The sequence below is a fragment of the Acyrthosiphon pisum genome, chromosome A2, assembly GCF_005508785.2.
Source record: "Acyrthosiphon pisum isolate AL4f chromosome A2, pea_aphid_22Mar2018_4r6ur, whole genome shotgun sequence".
NCBI lineage: Eukaryota > Metazoa > Arthropoda > Insecta > Hemiptera > Aphididae > Acyrthosiphon > Acyrthosiphon pisum.
This window is the reverse complement of record NC_042495.1, coordinates 78,699,026-78,716,703: the sequence shown is the minus strand read 5'-3', so window position 1 is coordinate 78,716,703 and position 17,678 is coordinate 78,699,026. Positions and strand designations below refer to the sequence as shown.

At 29.6% G+C, this 17,678-nt stretch overlaps 2 protein-coding genes and 1 long non-coding RNA gene across 9 annotated transcripts in view; 2 read left to right on the top strand and 1 right to left on the bottom strand.

Annotated features, from left to right (window-relative positions):
* Window positions 1-2,367, top strand: part of Ptcd1 (pentatricopeptide repeat domain 1) — a 6,293-nt gene extending 3,926 nt beyond the window's left edge. For 3 of the 4 annotated variants that reach the window (XM_029488927.1, XM_029488926.1, XM_003247559.4), the window contains 6 exons: window positions 364-692; window positions 758-881; window positions 1,103-1,207; window positions 1,276-1,406; window positions 1,469-1,643; window positions 2,147-2,352. In XM_029488927.1, the coding sequence (XP_029344787.1) occupies window positions 364-692; window positions 758-881; window positions 1,103-1,207; window positions 1,276-1,406; window positions 1,469-1,643; window positions 2,147-2,302 (1,020 nt within the window). In that variant the 3' untranslated portion in view covers window positions 2,303-2,352. Of the gene's footprint in view, window positions 1-363; window positions 693-757; window positions 882-1,102; window positions 1,208-1,275; window positions 1,407-1,468; window positions 1,644-2,146 lie in introns of all 4 variants that reach the window. The other variant, NM_001160381.1, reaches the window with a different exon arrangement.
* Window positions 2,300-16,953, bottom strand: Cpped1 (calcineurin-like phosphoesterase domain containing 1). 2 transcript variants are annotated; one of them, XM_008189345.2, is made up of 6 exons: window positions 16,824-16,953; window positions 10,068-10,145; window positions 3,389-3,601; window positions 3,163-3,298; window positions 2,813-3,093; window positions 2,300-2,685 (listed from the first exon to the last, which is right to left on the bottom strand). In XM_008189345.2, exons 2-6 carry the CDS (start codon window positions 10,138-10,140, stop codon window positions 2,486-2,488), a joined length of 903 nt encoding a protein of 300 aa, XP_008187567.1. In that variant the 5' UTR covers window positions 10,141-10,145; window positions 16,824-16,953; the 3' UTR covers window positions 2,300-2,485. The 2 variants fall into 2 exon arrangements, with proteins under 2 accessions (XP_008187567.1, NP_001156465.1); NM_001162993.1 differs by having other exon boundaries at window positions 16,851-16,943.
* The window catches only part of LOC100574463, a 7,172-nt gene continuing 5,367 nt past the window's right edge, over window positions 15,874-17,678 (top strand). Inside the window, exons 1-2 of one of the 3 annotated variants that reach the window (XR_511144.3) lie at window positions 15,874-16,672; window positions 16,799-16,964. This is a non-coding gene — a long non-coding RNA (uncharacterized LOC100574463). The remainder of the gene's footprint in view (window positions 16,673-16,798; window positions 16,965-17,678) is intronic. The other 2 variants (XR_511145.3, XR_003839490.1) reach the window with 2 other exon arrangements.

The window sequence follows — 17,678 nt, the reverse complement described above, 5'->3', positions numbered from 1 at the left end:
ATTTGCTTTTTTACAATTAAATTAATAAATGCTTTTTTTGGCTTTTTTTGACTACTTAAAATGCTTTTTTAAGGATTTATTTTGCTACAAAATCCGAGCCCTAATTATCACTATGAGTAAGTATTCAGAGCTGCCTTGGGCTTGTATTAACATTTTGTTCTAAAATCTTAAATATAATATTTAATAGGCCATGATTTAATCAGAAACACAACACTTTTATTATTCTATTTTTCCTATATTTTCTTATTATTACAACTAATTACCTAGGTATACATTTTACTATTTCTAATAAATGTTAAAAACTATTTATAACTTAAATTAAATTAAAGGACAAAATGTACCATATATTTTGGTTATTTTTAGGTTTGGAGAAAAATGATATTAAAACGTGTGCGTCCTTCACTTTATACTTACAATCTTTTATTAAAATGTACAAGAGAATGTGGTCTTGGTGATGAATTTGAAACACGAAAAGTTATTGGTCAAATAATTGATGATCCTCATTTACTAATGACTGAATCCAAACTTGAAGAAATGAATACTTCAGAAAAGGATATACCTAATACATTATTATGTAATGATAATGAAAATAAACTATCGCTTATTGAGGAGAATAGACCAAATCTATTGGATGTTAAACCTAATTTTGGTAATATTGTGGGTATAACTGAAATTAAATCCCCTGAAGAAAGGTAAAACATAAACATACTCATAAATCTTTTCTGAATTAGTGCTCAATTGTTTTTTTTTTTTTTAGATTAATATTATTAGGTGGTTGTTCAGGATTTTTAAAAAATATGAAAATCAACAAAATAAAACCAGAAATTAAAGTATTCACTCAACTTTTAGAAATTATACCACCAACATTATCAGCTGAAAAAGTGAGTTACTTATGTTAAAAAATTAATTTTCTAATCAGAAATATATTTAAATTAAGTTATTTGTATTTTATCAGATGTGTTTATAATTCAATAAAACCTTGCAAAAAAAATAAAACAAAGTTATTACAACATTTTCACATGAAATGTATTTTCTAATTATTATTTTACACCAAACTTGTATAAATAAATAACATAATTATTATTTTATGATATTTTTTTAGCTCTTATTAAAAGAAATTTATAAAAACAAAGTCGTAGTTGACATTGATTTTTGCAATATTCTCATTAAAAAACGAAGTCTTAGATTTGATTATGAAGAAGCAAAGGTTATTTAAAATCATTCATATAATATACATTTTATATAAATTACTGTAATTTTACTTTTAATTTATAGAATGTATTAATCTTAATTAAATCAGAAAACTTGAGTGTGGATGTTGTGACATTTGGTGTTCTCGCATTGGGATGTAAAAATAAGAACGAAGCTAAAGACCTCATAAAAATGATAGCAGATCACGGATTTCGGTATGTTTGTAAAATACTTATGATATTTTTATTCTTACTTGTGTTTTTTAATCTAATTTAAGAGTGAATGCGGAAGTATTGGGCACTATGTTAGCACAAGCATGCTACCATTTCAATTTTGCCTATGTAATTTATGTCATGAACATGGTCAAACACGAAGAAATTAAACCCAATAAAAAATTTATGGATCGTTTAAATCGTTTTGATACCACAATTAAAGATTTAATGAAAAAAAGAGTAAGTGTAAGCAGTTATTAAAAATGTAAAAATAATCTATTAAGCATTTAATGATAAATTGAAATATGATTGTTTTCCTTTACAGTAAAATGCTTATATTTTTGAACTAACTGCAAATGTTTTAATAGCATAACTACTTCTAAGCTTTTAAGATAATAGAAAATAATAACTTCAAAATCATCCACAAATATTTTGAATAAAATCTTTAACATATTATATTATGTTCTTTTAAATATACCACGATGGCCCCTAAATATCATGAAAATTACACTATTATAAAATATACAAAATTATACAGAATTAATTCAAATTATGTTTTTTTAACTTAATAATTATCACAAATAGAATTTAAGTTTAAATAACAATTATTAAATTCAATTTTTGTATTTTATTTACTTAACATATTAAACATATTAAAACCAATTCAAAAATATTAGGATTTCTGATCACATTACAAGCTTAATGTAAACATGAAATATATTAACTATTAGTATTATTTTCAGCAAAATAGAGAACAAGAGACTCCAGATTTTATTCAAAGTTATTATTTCAAAGAAGGATACAGGAAGTTTCAAAATTTTTATAAAAAATGGTTGTTAGAAGTAACTGTTGATGAAGAATTACATCCTTGGGATCAATTTAAAAATCATAGAAAATAAAATATTATTTAAATTTGTATTTAACAATAAATTAATATTATTTAAATAAATTTTTTGGTATTTAATTGACATGCATTATCATTATCATTGATCACTAATATAAAATATTATAATTAATATGGCCTCTTTATTAAAATCGTATGGATTTACATATTGTAAACATTTCAAATTATACTAAATATTTTAATTTTGAATAGAGCTTGGCAATTGTTCTAGAGGATAATATGTATGTATAACATTGTTTTCATACATTTTCACTACTCTTAGTCCAGAAGGATCTTCTCCCAATGGAGCTCCAAGTGCACAAGTAGTAACTATTTCAAGGTTTTTATAGAATCCAGTTGAGTTTCTGTGGTAATGGCCAGAAAAAACATGAGACACACCTAAAAACAATATATACATAAACAATTGATTTGAAAATTAATTTGCCGATAATACAAATGGTTTTTATTCTCAAGATTTATAACACTGATTAAAATAAAATATTTAAGTATATTAGTCAATTTTTACCAGCTGCACACAGTTTTTCAAGCATTTCATGTCTGATGTTTTTTTCCATATTGAAATAGGAAATTTCCTCATCCGGCTTACTTAAAAACCACGGTATGTGTTGAAATACAATTATTCTTTGACCCTTGTATTTACTCAATATTTCAGTTAACCATTGATCTTGTTTCGCAGCAAATTTATCAACATCACATCCGTTTTTATAATATTGGGAGTTTAACACTAAAAACAGTACTCCACCACACCAAAATGAAAAATAATCTTGGCCAAAATTATCACGGTATCTAAAATTGTAATTATTTATCTACAAATATTAAAGAACTAATTTTGTGTAACTGTAAATGTTATATTACTTTTTGACTGAATTTTCATCTGGGGTATTACCAATATCATGATTTCCACACACACAAACCAGAGGTATAGAGGGGTGTAATTTTGAGAAAACCTTCTTAAAATCATTTACTTGTAATTCATTTAGCACAGTTTCATCTGAAATATGAATACGTTGATGTATAAAAAGATCTATGAACCATTAATTATATTATACTATAATCAATAAACTAAACAAGTTCAACTAACTATAAGGCATTTCATTTACTAAATCGCCACAGATAACTAGAAATTGTGGTCTTGGAGACAAATTATTAATTTTATCTATTGCAAAAATAGCTTTATCCATTTCTATTTTCCAGTCTCTAGAATCTCGTTCTACAGGTGGCCTAATGTATCCAAATTGAGGGTCAGCCGCAACCACAAAGTAAAAATTTTCAGTCCATAATTGATTGTTTTTAACTAAAATTAGAAACAAATATACAATTATACAAGAGCCAATAGGTAATAAATAAAAATAATATAATGTAATACACAGGTAACCATTAACCATATTCATAGGCGCAAATAGCGTTTGAGATTTGGGGGGACTAATAGGGCCTTACTTTGATAATATTGAATACGCTTAAAACAAAATGCAGGAAATGTTTGGGGGGCTTAGCCCTTAAAGCCCCCCCCCCCCATTTGCGCCTATGACCATATTACATCCATATAAGGATATAATCACGAGACTGTAACACATTTGAGTAGGTACATAACAACGTTTTTTACCTGGAGATTGGAGAATGAATAAGTACATACGACATACGTTTAAGTATTGTCTCCCAAAAACGTTTTGTAACTTAAATTTAAACGTTAGCTAATTATGTTGTATAAAATATCATGAAATCAATAAAAATAAATAAGTAAATTAAAAAATGATTTGATCATTACCTTTATATACCTTTTAACTTACCTATAACCTATGTATTATATTATTATATCTATAAAAATTTAAAATCTTTATTTTCGTCTTTAGCTTTTTTGGAATTCAAAGTCAAAATCAGTACCTACGCAGTAGACTGTATACGTATGGTACGTGTCTTCGTTAATTGTATTGCACCCAAACGTGTTGGATTTTGAGTCAATGTCAAACGTGCACCGCCCTATAGATGCCCAACACATATACCTTGCTTATCAACCAATACAATTGCTTAATCGTCAGTGCAATTTAAAATCACAAAACCAGAATGTATTGATACACCCGTTAACTGTTGTATCAATACACCTTGCATATTATGTCAGATTCTCAAAACTAGACCAGATTAGTAGATCGGACAAATGTCCCGACTCCCGGTTACCTAATTAGAGATGTTTGGTTTCCGCGAAGAGCTCGGCACTTCAGAGAAGGTACTAAGGTACTGATGGGTAAGTTCAATATCTACATCTCTCAACAGTGAGCCATGGTTTTTTCAACCGCAGATTCATAGTTCATTGATAGGTGTAAAATTACTATAGTAAATATAGTAGGTATAATAGATTTTTAGATAGGGGTCCCACCTCAGTGGTGGCTCCAGCCCCCCCCCCCCAAGTTGCATCTCTAAACAATTGTATACTGTCAAAAACAAAATTACAAAAAAATTCATCGACATTTTCTGAAAATTATGACTTGTCCCCCCCCCAGACCATGTCACTGGATCCACTGCCCACCGTAGGTTACAGCAGACATCCCGCTGTGGATACAGAATTTATGTTGAAACGTAAAAATAAATTATTAAACATTGTATTATATATTTATATAGGTGCTTTGATTGCATACAGCATAATGCATCTAATTATTAAATTAAAATAATGAGGATGATGAGGGATCCCTTGATGAACAATGTCATAGTATATTTTAAACACTTCAGTGCCACTGCTTGGTTCATATAAATTATATGGTGCTTCTTTAACCAGTAAATTGTATAAGGTTTCTTTTATCCAAACGTGAAATACTTTTCTCTCTTCATCCGGGTCACAGCACAGTGGCGTAGCCAGGGACGGGAGCCATGCAGGGCTAACTGCTTATACCTTTGGCTTTGACAGATTTCTAAAACAAAAAACCTGTGTGGGTTGTAACAACAAAAATTCCCCTATTTTATATACCACTTTAACCTTACAGCTTACTCAGTGGCGTATTTACAGGGGTGCGTTCGAAAACTCAACTCTAGTTAACTCTATAAAAAAATAGTTCCCCAACTTCGTTCGGGAACGCAGAGTTAACTCCGTACCTACTACCGTTCGGTAACGCCGAGTTGTTAGACTCCGGGTTAACTCTTTGACCCCGAAAAAATAGGTAGGTTGTTTTAACTCCACTGATAATAATGCTTATCTACGAAGATAACAAAATCAAAATTATTATATGATTACGAATTTTCATTTTTCATTACACTTGCGACAAATATTTTATACCCTAAGTCCTAAACCTAACCACCTTTTAAAGTTTTAAATAACTGCGAATTATATACATTATATTTTTATCAGTACGAAAAGATTGATAACAATATATCGTTCGGTTATTCGGAGTAATGTGGTTTAGAGTACAGCTACTATAAACTCTACTCTACTCTAACTAAACGTACTCTACTCTAACTATTCATATTCGAACGCACCCCAGGGGAGGGGGGGTCCAGGGGTACTAAAAACTAAAAACTCTTACATATTTGCTAACCCCGATTTATGTAGGCTTTCGCGGACATGTTTTTTCAAACAAAATATTTATATGAAATATAGGTAGTTTAAAATCAGCTAACGGACGCTGTCGAACACTCAAAAACCCACCGCCGCGCCGCTGTGTACCTAAACTTTTCCTTGTATTGTATGTACCAGGTAGGTACCTCGTACCTATATTACCACTTAATAAAATACCCGTATTAAATAAACATCAATAATTCTTGAAACTGAATTGCAAGAAATTGACGACGCACATCATTCTCCAATAAACTATTTCTATAGGTAGCTATTATTAATCTATTTGAATTTTTGCTTTGAGAACAAGGCAATTGTCGTAGAATCATTTACTTCATGTTTGTATTTCGTTACCGAACGACGACGGCGGCTACAAGCAGTGGCGTAGCGAATCATGTGTTTCAGAAGCAATTGCTTCTGGTTTCTGGGGAGTGGTGATCGGTCATAAAACCTCATAAAGCCCACATACACGGACACACGGTCAGTGTTTGAACTTTATTTTGGGAGCATAGTGGAAGTATCGTATACCTACATCAGTTGGTGTAGGGCGGGGTAGATCATAATAAATAATTTGTTCGCTTCCATATGATTTAAAGTTCGCTAAGCCACTAGCTACAAGTACAGTTCATGTTTAAATATTTTTTCAATAAAATAGATAATATCTATTACGCTGTAAGTAGTAAGTACCAAATAAATATATAATAAATTAGTAAATAATAATAATAGGTCATTGATCTGATGTGAGCCGTAAGGAATATCTTATTTTTAATAATAGCTAAAAACATTAATGTAATTTGCGCGGCGTTTATTGGCTTAGTGTTCATTAAGGACCATACCTACGTCCTATTTATTTTCTGTCCAGAGATTAGAGAGTGATATGGACGATTATTGTCATAATGTCATATTTCTACAATTTAAAAGATTCTCTCGTACCACTAGAAATTTTGGATAAACTTTGTAAAAAAAAAGACTATTTAATTTTGTATTTTAAAATTATAAAATATACTATTGTGTTAAAATATTAGCTGATGAAATTTAAAATATCTATTAAAATATAATAAAAAACTATTTTCTATTCTTATAATCTATAAAATATTATTTCTTTAAATCAGTAGGTACCTACCTATATTATGTCGGAATTATTGGACCCCCCCCCCCAGAAAAAATTGAAAATACGCTACTGATCTTACACATCAATATTTGACACACATTTTTCATTCGGGGGCCACACTTTGATTTTCAAGGGACACAGAATATTAGCCCCTGGGGCCATGGCCCCCTGAATCGGATATATTTTTTTTAATTATTGATTTTATATCAGTAGTCACTAGTCAGTACGTCCATATTCTGTAAAGAAAAAGTATATACGTATAGGTATATAGCTCATAGGTCCTAGGAGGATGAACGTTGTAGATAGGATATAATAATACCTATCTAATATTAAAAATATTTACCTTATATTTATTAAGTAATAAGTTGTTGTCACTTGTCAATAAATTATTATAAATGAATTGAAGTTGTTAAATATTTTATTCATTTTAGCAGGATGTATTTAGTATTAGGTACATTATTATGTGGTCATATTATAATAATTAGGTATACGAATTATCTATATTTTTTTTTATAGTGATAACAATACAAATTTTACTTTTATAAGATTTTTTTTACCGCACCCCCCCCCCCCCCCCATTAGAAATCCTAACTACGCCACTGTCACAGCCCACAGGTATGTAGGTATATGTATCTCGTAAGTATAACTCAGCTGGGTTTACTTCAGGATATGACCTATTCTCAATCATCTAATATAGTCAGACAATCTATTAGTATAGGTATACAGTAAAAAGGGGATAATAAAATAATACAACAGAATTGTTGCGGCAGCAAACTATTAAGTTATGAGTGATAATGCCATGATTAGCTGTAAAATTTAATCGAAACATTTTTTTTTCAATAATAATATTTTATTACCGATATCTTATTCATACAAAATTTTGACGACAATATTTTATAGTCCATTGATAACCTTAATAAATATGTTTAGGCATGTCATATGCATAACTCTAAAATCATAAATCATAACATAATTACATAACCTTTGTCACCACTCACCATCAAAGTATTTTTAAGTCGCACCTATATATATTTATATAGGTAAGGCTCTACATAGAATGGGTACATAGGCGTGCGCAGCCCTCTTGTTCAGGGTATGCAGAAGCAGAGGCGGATCCAGGAGGAGGGGGGGGGGGCAATAGGGACATCCCCCCCCAATTCGCCTTAGTTTCCCATTGTTTACAGTGTTTACACTGTGTTTAGCCAATTTTGTACTTTTTCCTCCCCCCCAAATTAAGCGCTGGATTACCACAGGCACCCCCTGAAAGTTATTTTAAGAATTTAAAATTCTGATAAAATATATACACAATACACAAATAGTTTCGAGTTTAAACATAATAATATGTACACTCCTGGGCTGCACTATAATTAGTAATTATTTTTTTTGCGCACAAAAATTTTTTTTCTAAAAACGATTTTTGCCCCTCAAAGAGCTTCAGGGTATGCAGATGCATACCCTGCATACCCCCTGCGCACGCCTATGAATGGGTATGCTATGCCACCATTTTGCGACTCATTTATCAATGATGAAATAAAGGGGGAGAAATTCAAATTCACATAACATTATTAGTCGCAAAATGGCGGCGTAGCATACCTGTATCTATATAGGTGCCTATATAGATGCCCTAATATAGGTAGGTAGGTATTCCTATCAAAATCAAACAAACTCTAGTGGGTGACTTGACTTCTTATTCAAACAGGCAAACCGTTCATGGCGGAATACTCATATTATGGGTCGTACCATTTACCGATATCCGATATTTTTGATTTTTTGTAATTTTTCATTAATTATATATTTATAAATTTATAATCAATGCTGCTATTGGTTGTTTTTTTTTTAGTATCGCTTCAAATATCAGGTTCAAAAAAAACCGATATCGAATACCTACCTATTTATTGGTATCGGTTCTAGTATCGGGCATCGGCCTATCCCTACATATTATATTATGCTTAATTTTGTTATATTGTGTAGATATAGGGACTGTGTATTATCACAGATTAAATGAAAACTATTGTGGTATTATCTTGAACTTGGCATTTCTTTTAAAGGTGCAATTTGGAAGTATGAAACAGGTTTGCGTATAATATTTATGATTGCTAAAAATGCTAAAAGATAGCAAAGTTACGACCAATTATTAACTCAAAGTTTATAAAAAATGTATGATACCTTCGTCTGTCATCATATAATTAATAATAACGCTTTGCTGATTTACGCCTTGTACCCATATTTTATTACATTTATCGCAGTTTCCCAAAAGTATAACGCTTTATTATATGCCTATATAGTATATTATACATATTATAATATTACATGGGTGGCTTGGCGCGGCGCGTTAGCTGCTACCAGTCGCGGAATGCGACTGAAAGTAAGTAACGCCCGCTGCTACTAACTCCCGGATGGGCGACCAGTGATCACCCGGGTTAGTAGTAGTAAAAACCTTGTTACACATATTCGACACACGTGTTTGCTTACCTACCGTAAAATCTTACCGTATACCAACCTTACCAACTATATAGTTCATAATCCCTAAAACTGCAGCTGATGGCCATAGTCATCGGGCTTAAATTCAATGAAAAAAATATTACGAGGACATAACATGGAATAATATCATTTTTGAAACTAATTATCCTATTTTTTTTTTCGTACATGAATCCCCAAATCTAAGTAAAAAGTATGAAGCCCAGGCTCTCTCCCCTCCCTAAGGACGGCCCTGAGAGAAGCTTTGTAAAGCTGTATTTTAATTTCCTAAAACACCTCAATAAATTCACAGAAAAATAATAATGATTTTATTTATAAGTATAGGTTAAAATATCATGAAATGTTTTTGAGTAAAGGAACTAAAAAAATTATATTATTTAATATATTATCGTTAATTGACTTATAACATTAAGATTATACTAATATTGGAAAAAAAATTAAATTTAGAATAAAGTGTACTTATATTATAATTTGTGTTGTAAAAAAATTGTTGCCCCCCCCCCTCAGATCATTTCTCTAGATCCGTGCCTGCTCTTCCTGACCATTTTTGTATTATTATTTAATATTTACATATGGATAACTGAATAAGCATACTTACATCTATACTAACATCTAAAATTAATTTTAACTTACATTGATCATTTCCAATGTTTTCTTCAATCTTGTGCTTATTCCATTTTACGGTTTGATTAATACTTTCGGTCATTTTCGCTGTAAAAACAGGTATAATAATTATTAATTCTATCTGTTTCTAAAATAATTACTTGATTTAATTATAATATATAATTATACGTACTGTATCATATATCTATAAGTTAGAACTAAAGACCGGATTTTAATGTTTTTACATATCGTTACTACTTACTGGGTCTCTGCAGTTTTATGAGAGTAAAAACTGTGGACAATTCGTTCAATTCTGAGTTCGTAGAAAAAAGTTTTTTTTCATATTTGAGAATTTTTCATAGGTGTTGGGAATATTTAACCCATCTAGCATATTTTGGGAAATTTTGTAAATTGTGAGAAAAAATATTCATTTATTATTAAAAAAAAATGTATTAATTTTAAAAACCTATTAAAACAATGAATAGAACCATTCAACAAAAAAGTCATTGTTTTAACAGTGGACAAAAAAAAATACCTATAAAAAAAAACTTATAAGTACTAACCCATAACCCATATTACAGTGGTGTAAATAATATAATATTCTCAGAGATTGCTTTACGAGCTGTCCAGATTTTTATTTTTAATATATTAGGTATAAACAATAGTTTTTTTTGAATTAAGGCGTTTCGACAACTGAGGTCATTATATCCTGTTACTGTGGGGGAAGCGATGTGGTTTGGGCACGCGTATGTGTGGCAAGGATTTGTCATTAAAAACTAGGATGGTCACCCATCCGGAAACTAGAGACACAGACCGGCGCGTACACTCAGAACACGTTTCGTGACTGGATGTTAACACCACGCCACACCAAAGGATTAATGTTTGTACAGTCATCGCTTTTACTTATTGTGTTTATAAATAGAAAATACATATTGTAAATTTTCTTTAAAAAAATGTTTATATAGTAAGTATAGTAGCCGGTAGGGGGTAGGTCGTAGGTATAGATATATAACCATTGATTATAAATACTAGTATTTATAGTATTTACTAGTATAACCCTGTAGGAGAAAGATTCAAAAGAAATGTTTAAAATTTAAATATACTGTGTATAATTTGTGAATTATTCGAGGGAGCAAAGTTCCCGGACCCATTATCCCCCCCCCTCTCTTTAACAGCGTCATTGTCATTATTATTTATAAAATACTCAAGAGTCAAGATATTTTGTATTATATGTATTTATGCAGTGGCGTATACCAGGGGGACGTGGGGGTCAGATCCTCTCTCGTTGGCTTTGAAGTGGATATCTTCTATATTGTGTTTGATGTGAATTTTGAATCAATTCAAATTATAGTAATTGTTCGTTATTATTAAATATTTTACTACCAAAGTAAAAAGTTTTGAGAGGGTGGGGGATTTTTCAATTTCCCCCTCCTATTTAGGTACCTATGTCGTTTTCTTTTTTTGACCCCCCCTTTCAGAAATTATGTCTAGGCCACTTATGTATGACGTAGATACCTATGTATAGTATAGAATAAAGAAAATTATAACTACAAATAATTAGCACAGATACCTATACCTACGGAGATAACCTGCCTACCGGCTAGTGTAAGATAATTATAATTTATAAATATAACATAATAATTGCGAATCAATGTGTGCGTATATAGTATATAACATTATTGATAGGTAGGTAGATTAGGTTATCGAAAGACTTATTTTTCAAATGCCTTTTTATGATACATAATATTATATCAGTAAAAAAAAATGTATAGCCATAATAAAGATTAAAAAATAGATGTTCTTAGTTCAATAATACTTTCAAGTTGTTTGATTAATGTTGTACACATTGATACAAAATAAGTAGGTACCTATACAAAAAATACTTATTTTTAATAAATAAATCTATTATGAACTTAATGTAGGTACCTACTTATCTAGTTACCTACTGCTTTTAAGATTTACATTAATTTATTATAATATTTATAAGTAGGTATAGGTACAGAGTACAGACTAAAAGTAGTATAAATTAATGAATCAGTAGAATATTTATATAGATGACTACTAACTATAGATAATATATTATATAATGGGTACCGTAGCCCGTATGGCATAAGGGTACCTATTTAGTGAAATTGGAAGTTAAAATGTATTTTATTTTTAAATTAATTTTAAATTTTAATTAACTGCTTCAACATAAACAATGTTTTACCGAGTTAGATGAAAACTAAAAGTAAGCACCTTGGTATTCACCTGACAAAATGAAGAAAACACAAATAATTTAAACGACAGTGTACATAATATTATAAGAACTGGAAAATCAGTATAATACTTCCTCGCTTCCGTTAAGAATTTAAAAAAAATTAAGAAGGTACCTCGAGTCTTGAGTTACGCTGTTTATAAATATAGGTAACAGTAGATAATTTTGTTAATACAATTAGGTATACAAAATACAAATACATAGGTACAGTAGAACCTCAATAATTCAAAGTCTATAAGTCAAATTTTCGATAACTCGAAAGAATTTCTTGACCACTGCATTTCAAATGTTGGTAGTAAGTAGTAACTAGTAAGTACATACAATTTTTCTATAACTCAATTTTTTTCGTCCCCGACTGATTTGAGTTGTCGAGGTTTCACAGTTGGTACCTACCTTTAAATGTGCACATTATTGCGTTTGCTAATAAGCTTTCATAACATATAAAGACAGTACCTATCTACTATTTATTTTGTGATAAATATTTGAATACATTAAGCCACCGCGTAATCAGTGTGAAACGTAATAAACTACCTATGTAACTATGTAAATATATAGGTATCTAAATGGCTATATAGTGTTACTATTATTATAGTGATACTACAATAAAATAACATTTTAGTATGATATTCATTTTATTATCAGCATATATTCTACTTATTCTCTAAGACAACACTGTTTGGAACAATGAGCCGTGCTTCAAAAATCAAAAGTGTCATCTTTTCTCGAATAGGTACTTATGACGATTTATTAAAAATTGAATAAGTATTACATTAGGTGCCTATATTACTGATAGACTATTTAGACCAAATTCAATTTGTTTTATTTGTTAAATTCATATATTGATATATATTATTATATAAATACCTAATTATAAGTTATAACCATCTAGTTATATAATAATGTTCTAAATACGAATATTTGAACATTGATTTTATTTTAACTGACGAGATTAACTTTTAAAAAAACATCAATGGTATTTACTATTAACAATTATATAGTACAATACTTTATCGAATACTTGTCAGTGGCGTAACTAGGATTTTATAGGGACCCGGACCCGTGGCATGAAATCTCCTGGGGCCCCTAAAATGTTTTAAATAAACAAAACTACAAAAGATACAGAACTTTTTGTTCAAATTATAAGTAGGTATCTAAACGTTTCAAGGTATCAAGGAATATATTAACATAAATATTTATAAAAATAAAAAACTACAGTAATATTAGGTAATTTAACAATAAATATGGGGAAAACAATAAATAAAAAAAAATTCATAAAAATAAAATATTTGATATTAATTTTATTCTTGATTTTAATTGTGCAAACCAATCAATCAATTCATCACATTTTTTACTATAACATATTTTTCCATCGAAGTTAAACCTAGTTGACGTAATCGTAATGTAACTAAAATGTAAGACGTGCAATGTATCACTTACCTACCTATTTATATGCACTGTGGTCTGTGGATATCTTAAATAGCTAAATGTCGTATAGTCGTACCTAACAGATAAGATAAAGCTTTATCGTTAGTTCGTAACAATTGGTAACTTTGAAATTACTATAATATCAGGTAATATAAATAAACATTAAGATAACTACAAAATATGTACATCGCATAAAACAAGTAATTGGATAAATGTTTATTCAATAAATATTTAAGAAATCACTTAAAAATATGAAACGATGAAATAATACAAAAATATCAATATAATAGGTACCTTAAGTACCTATACCTACCTACATGTTTTTATCTCAACAATTTAAATTTTGAGTTTGGAGGCCCCGGTTCCCTAGCATTGAGCCATCTACGCGACTCTATCATTACGCCACTGTCGCCGCTGATTAGTGTGTTGTTATGAATTAAAATCATGACTTAATAAATAATAGCAAGAAAATTACCGAATATTATCATATTATTATAATACATCTTCATCGTATATGATGTTTATTACAATCCCCATCGTTCGTCGACGACATGATAATACAAATCAATAATTAATAATGGCCAATAATTGGCAATCTCTATAAGAGAACGCTGAAGTGGTGGTTTTTGAGGGGAGGGCGAATGTCCACTCCTCTTGAGACTTGGTTAATTCCTTTTAATATATTAATATTATACAATAATAAATTATGGAAATATAAAGGGTAAAACAATTTTTTTTTAATTGTATGTTACCTATTATGTTTTATGTTGTTGTTTAACATTTTATCGAGTTTTTAGCTCAACCTTTTTGGCAATACCGATATTGGCAATATTGCTGGTAGTACCTACTACCTACGTATATTTAAAATGTTATATAATAAAAATCTTATTAGTATTGCAGAAATATGCTCACTTGCTCAAGCTCAAGTGTAGGTACATATTATATTATGTACATTGTACCTATATATATTATAGTGTACCCATACATTATTCATTATAAATTAACAAATAACAATTATAATAGATGAAAACATGACAGTTAAATTGCAACATTGTAAATAAATAAACGTTTCTTAAAATTACGTACATAACAATATGAATATTTCAATGTTATAAACTATAGTTAATAGTTAAAACTTATAACAGTAATATAATACATTTTATCCATTATTGGTGCAAGGTGAAATATAATATAGGTAGGTACTATATAGAAATGTTGCCTCCCACGTCCCAACACAGATAAATATATTGCTGAGTTATATCTTAAATCTCATTGTACAGAGTGTTGGAACTAAGTCCATCCCCCTCCATGAAATTTGGCTAAAGCCATCAGCGTATACCTAACCAGAATTGGTTAGGGGTGCTGAGCCCCCTCTCCTTGAGCCATGTCGTTTAAACAAAGTCCTTGAGAAAAATACATAATCACATTATTATGCATTCAATGCGTATAAATTTATAAATTTGTAATATACTTAATAACTATAATAATTATATGGGTACATTTAATGTTTATTATTATGTAATATAATATAATATTAGACCTATATCAATATTTTCATATTAGAAATAAGGTTATTTGTTATTCCAGTTTTTACAGAAATCGACAATTAAAAATATTATTTTTTCTTTTTCATACTAAACTAGAAACTAAGTTTTTTGTACCAACCGGTGAGTAACTACTAGAACCTAGTTGGTTAGGCCCATAAAGAAGGTGTGGGGGTAACATCCTGTACATAAACGTAGTGTAATGGATTTATATAGGGGAGTTATATCATATTAGTTTCTGGCACCTATTCAACATATATTCTAAAAATGTAACTAAAAAAAATTAACGGTGTGCGGGGCTAAGCAATGGGCTATAATCCCCCATAGACCTCCCCCATTTTACATCTATGATCCTGCATAGCTTATTCTGAACATTGATTTTGCCCCAGTAAGCTGTAATTACTAAATCTTAGTTACATAATATGCGTAACTACCTAATACTTTAAGCTATTACAAGTACGTAAGTACGTTCACCTATTAATTATTATGATCGCTTGTACAATAAGATATAAATATATAATTGTGTATTTATGTGATAGTCAACGCAAGACACGATCGTGAAATATATTGTATTTTATTTGTGTTTATTTGTATAATATATAAATATTATGAATTTTTCATCAAATTTATTTAAAACAAATAATGTCTGTAATCCGCACCTATAAGAATTTTGTTGATCCCGCTGCTTCGACCCGAAAAATGTTACTACGTCTAACCGGCTAGAAATCTGGAGTATATTTAATATTTTATACTTCACAATTTAACGTAGGTACATTTTTTAATACTGAAAGTAAATTAGTTTATGAGCACGCGTTTGGCGCGTTTCCAATATCAAACTATTAAAGCAAAACACCTTCGAAATCATTACTATTACAATTTACAAATTTAATTCATAGAAAATAACTTAAATCTGCATATTGTACTAAAATGTACATTAGATAGGTACCTACTAATTGGCAATTGCCTTGGTTGATCAATATATTTTAATTTTTCAGTCTATAGATACATTATAAATTATAATTTATAATCGTTTGAGTGTTAATTAATTGTGTCAACTTTCAATATTGTTCAATGTTCGGTGATATTTTCAATCACAGAGACGCGGAATAAAATAATATAGCTTGATAATTCTGTACTTAATAGAAATATGTGGTGTGGAATGGTTTATTCGGAATGTCAAATTTTGTCCTTGGTGATAATATTAATATTATTAACCCGCTAAGATAACAGCTAAACAGCCTGCGGATGGCGGATAACAAATTAACAACACAGGCCAACAGTCACGTGACTCGTTGCCTACCCGTGCAGTCGTGCAATGCTGCAAAATGCAATACCTATGCATCATGATAAAGAAAATCATGTAGTGCCATGATACCGTGATATAGTCAGATAGTGGTTACTATATACTGGTTAGTATTTAAATATTTAAAAATTTAATATTATATAATTTTTAAATTAAAAAAAAAAAAAATTGAAGCCGTCAAATTGTTATTTACGAATTACGAATTCTGAATAGTTTTTTTTTTGATAATTAGAGTTTGAAATAATTAAGTTGCTTACTGAAATGAATGATTCATGCACATTTACCTCGATGGATGCGACCAGTCTCGTGGAATTCGTTGGAAAAACTGTTGTCGTACGTACAAAACAGCAACACGCTTCTAAAGGCGTCGTTCACACTGTGGATCCGGTGACAAAAAGGTATGGTTGACGGTTGTACCGTGGGCGTGTACACATGACATTAATAATACGATGTAGATAATTTTTTTTATTTATAGAATATTTAACTGTTTCCTCTTTTCCGCAGGTCCTTCTAAAACATTATTCTTGACCAAAATACTAATGGCTATTGCCTATGCTTGTTAATATTGAATTCTTGACTTCTGAACTAAGTGGGAGGAATTTATTGGGATTTGTTTAATGGTTTATTGCCATATTGGTTTTACAATAATTTAATTTATTCAATATTACCGAGTACTGACTACTATGTACTATAATAAATGTTTGCGAATATTATTTAATCAGTTTATCAGTTATCTACATATTATTATAGAATAAATAATTTATAATAATTACCGACTACTGTAATTTAATTGAAAATTGCATACTATATGTTCATTAAGGAATTATTTTAAATGTATTATAATTCATATTCTCAAACATAATATGTTTTTAAACATTTTTATTTTATAAAATAAGTTATTTGCTTAAGCTATAAATATAGGTAAATAATAAACATTTTATTGAAATTGAGTAAATGTTTTTTTTTATGTTTTAATTTTAAGAGGACGTGATACCCGCATGTGTTGTCTCCGTCTTACAAGTGCATAACATAGCAAATTTTACGCTCAGCAAAACACGTGTAGCTCCGTTAATTTAAAAATTAGAGTAAATTGACCTCTTATAAAATCTAAA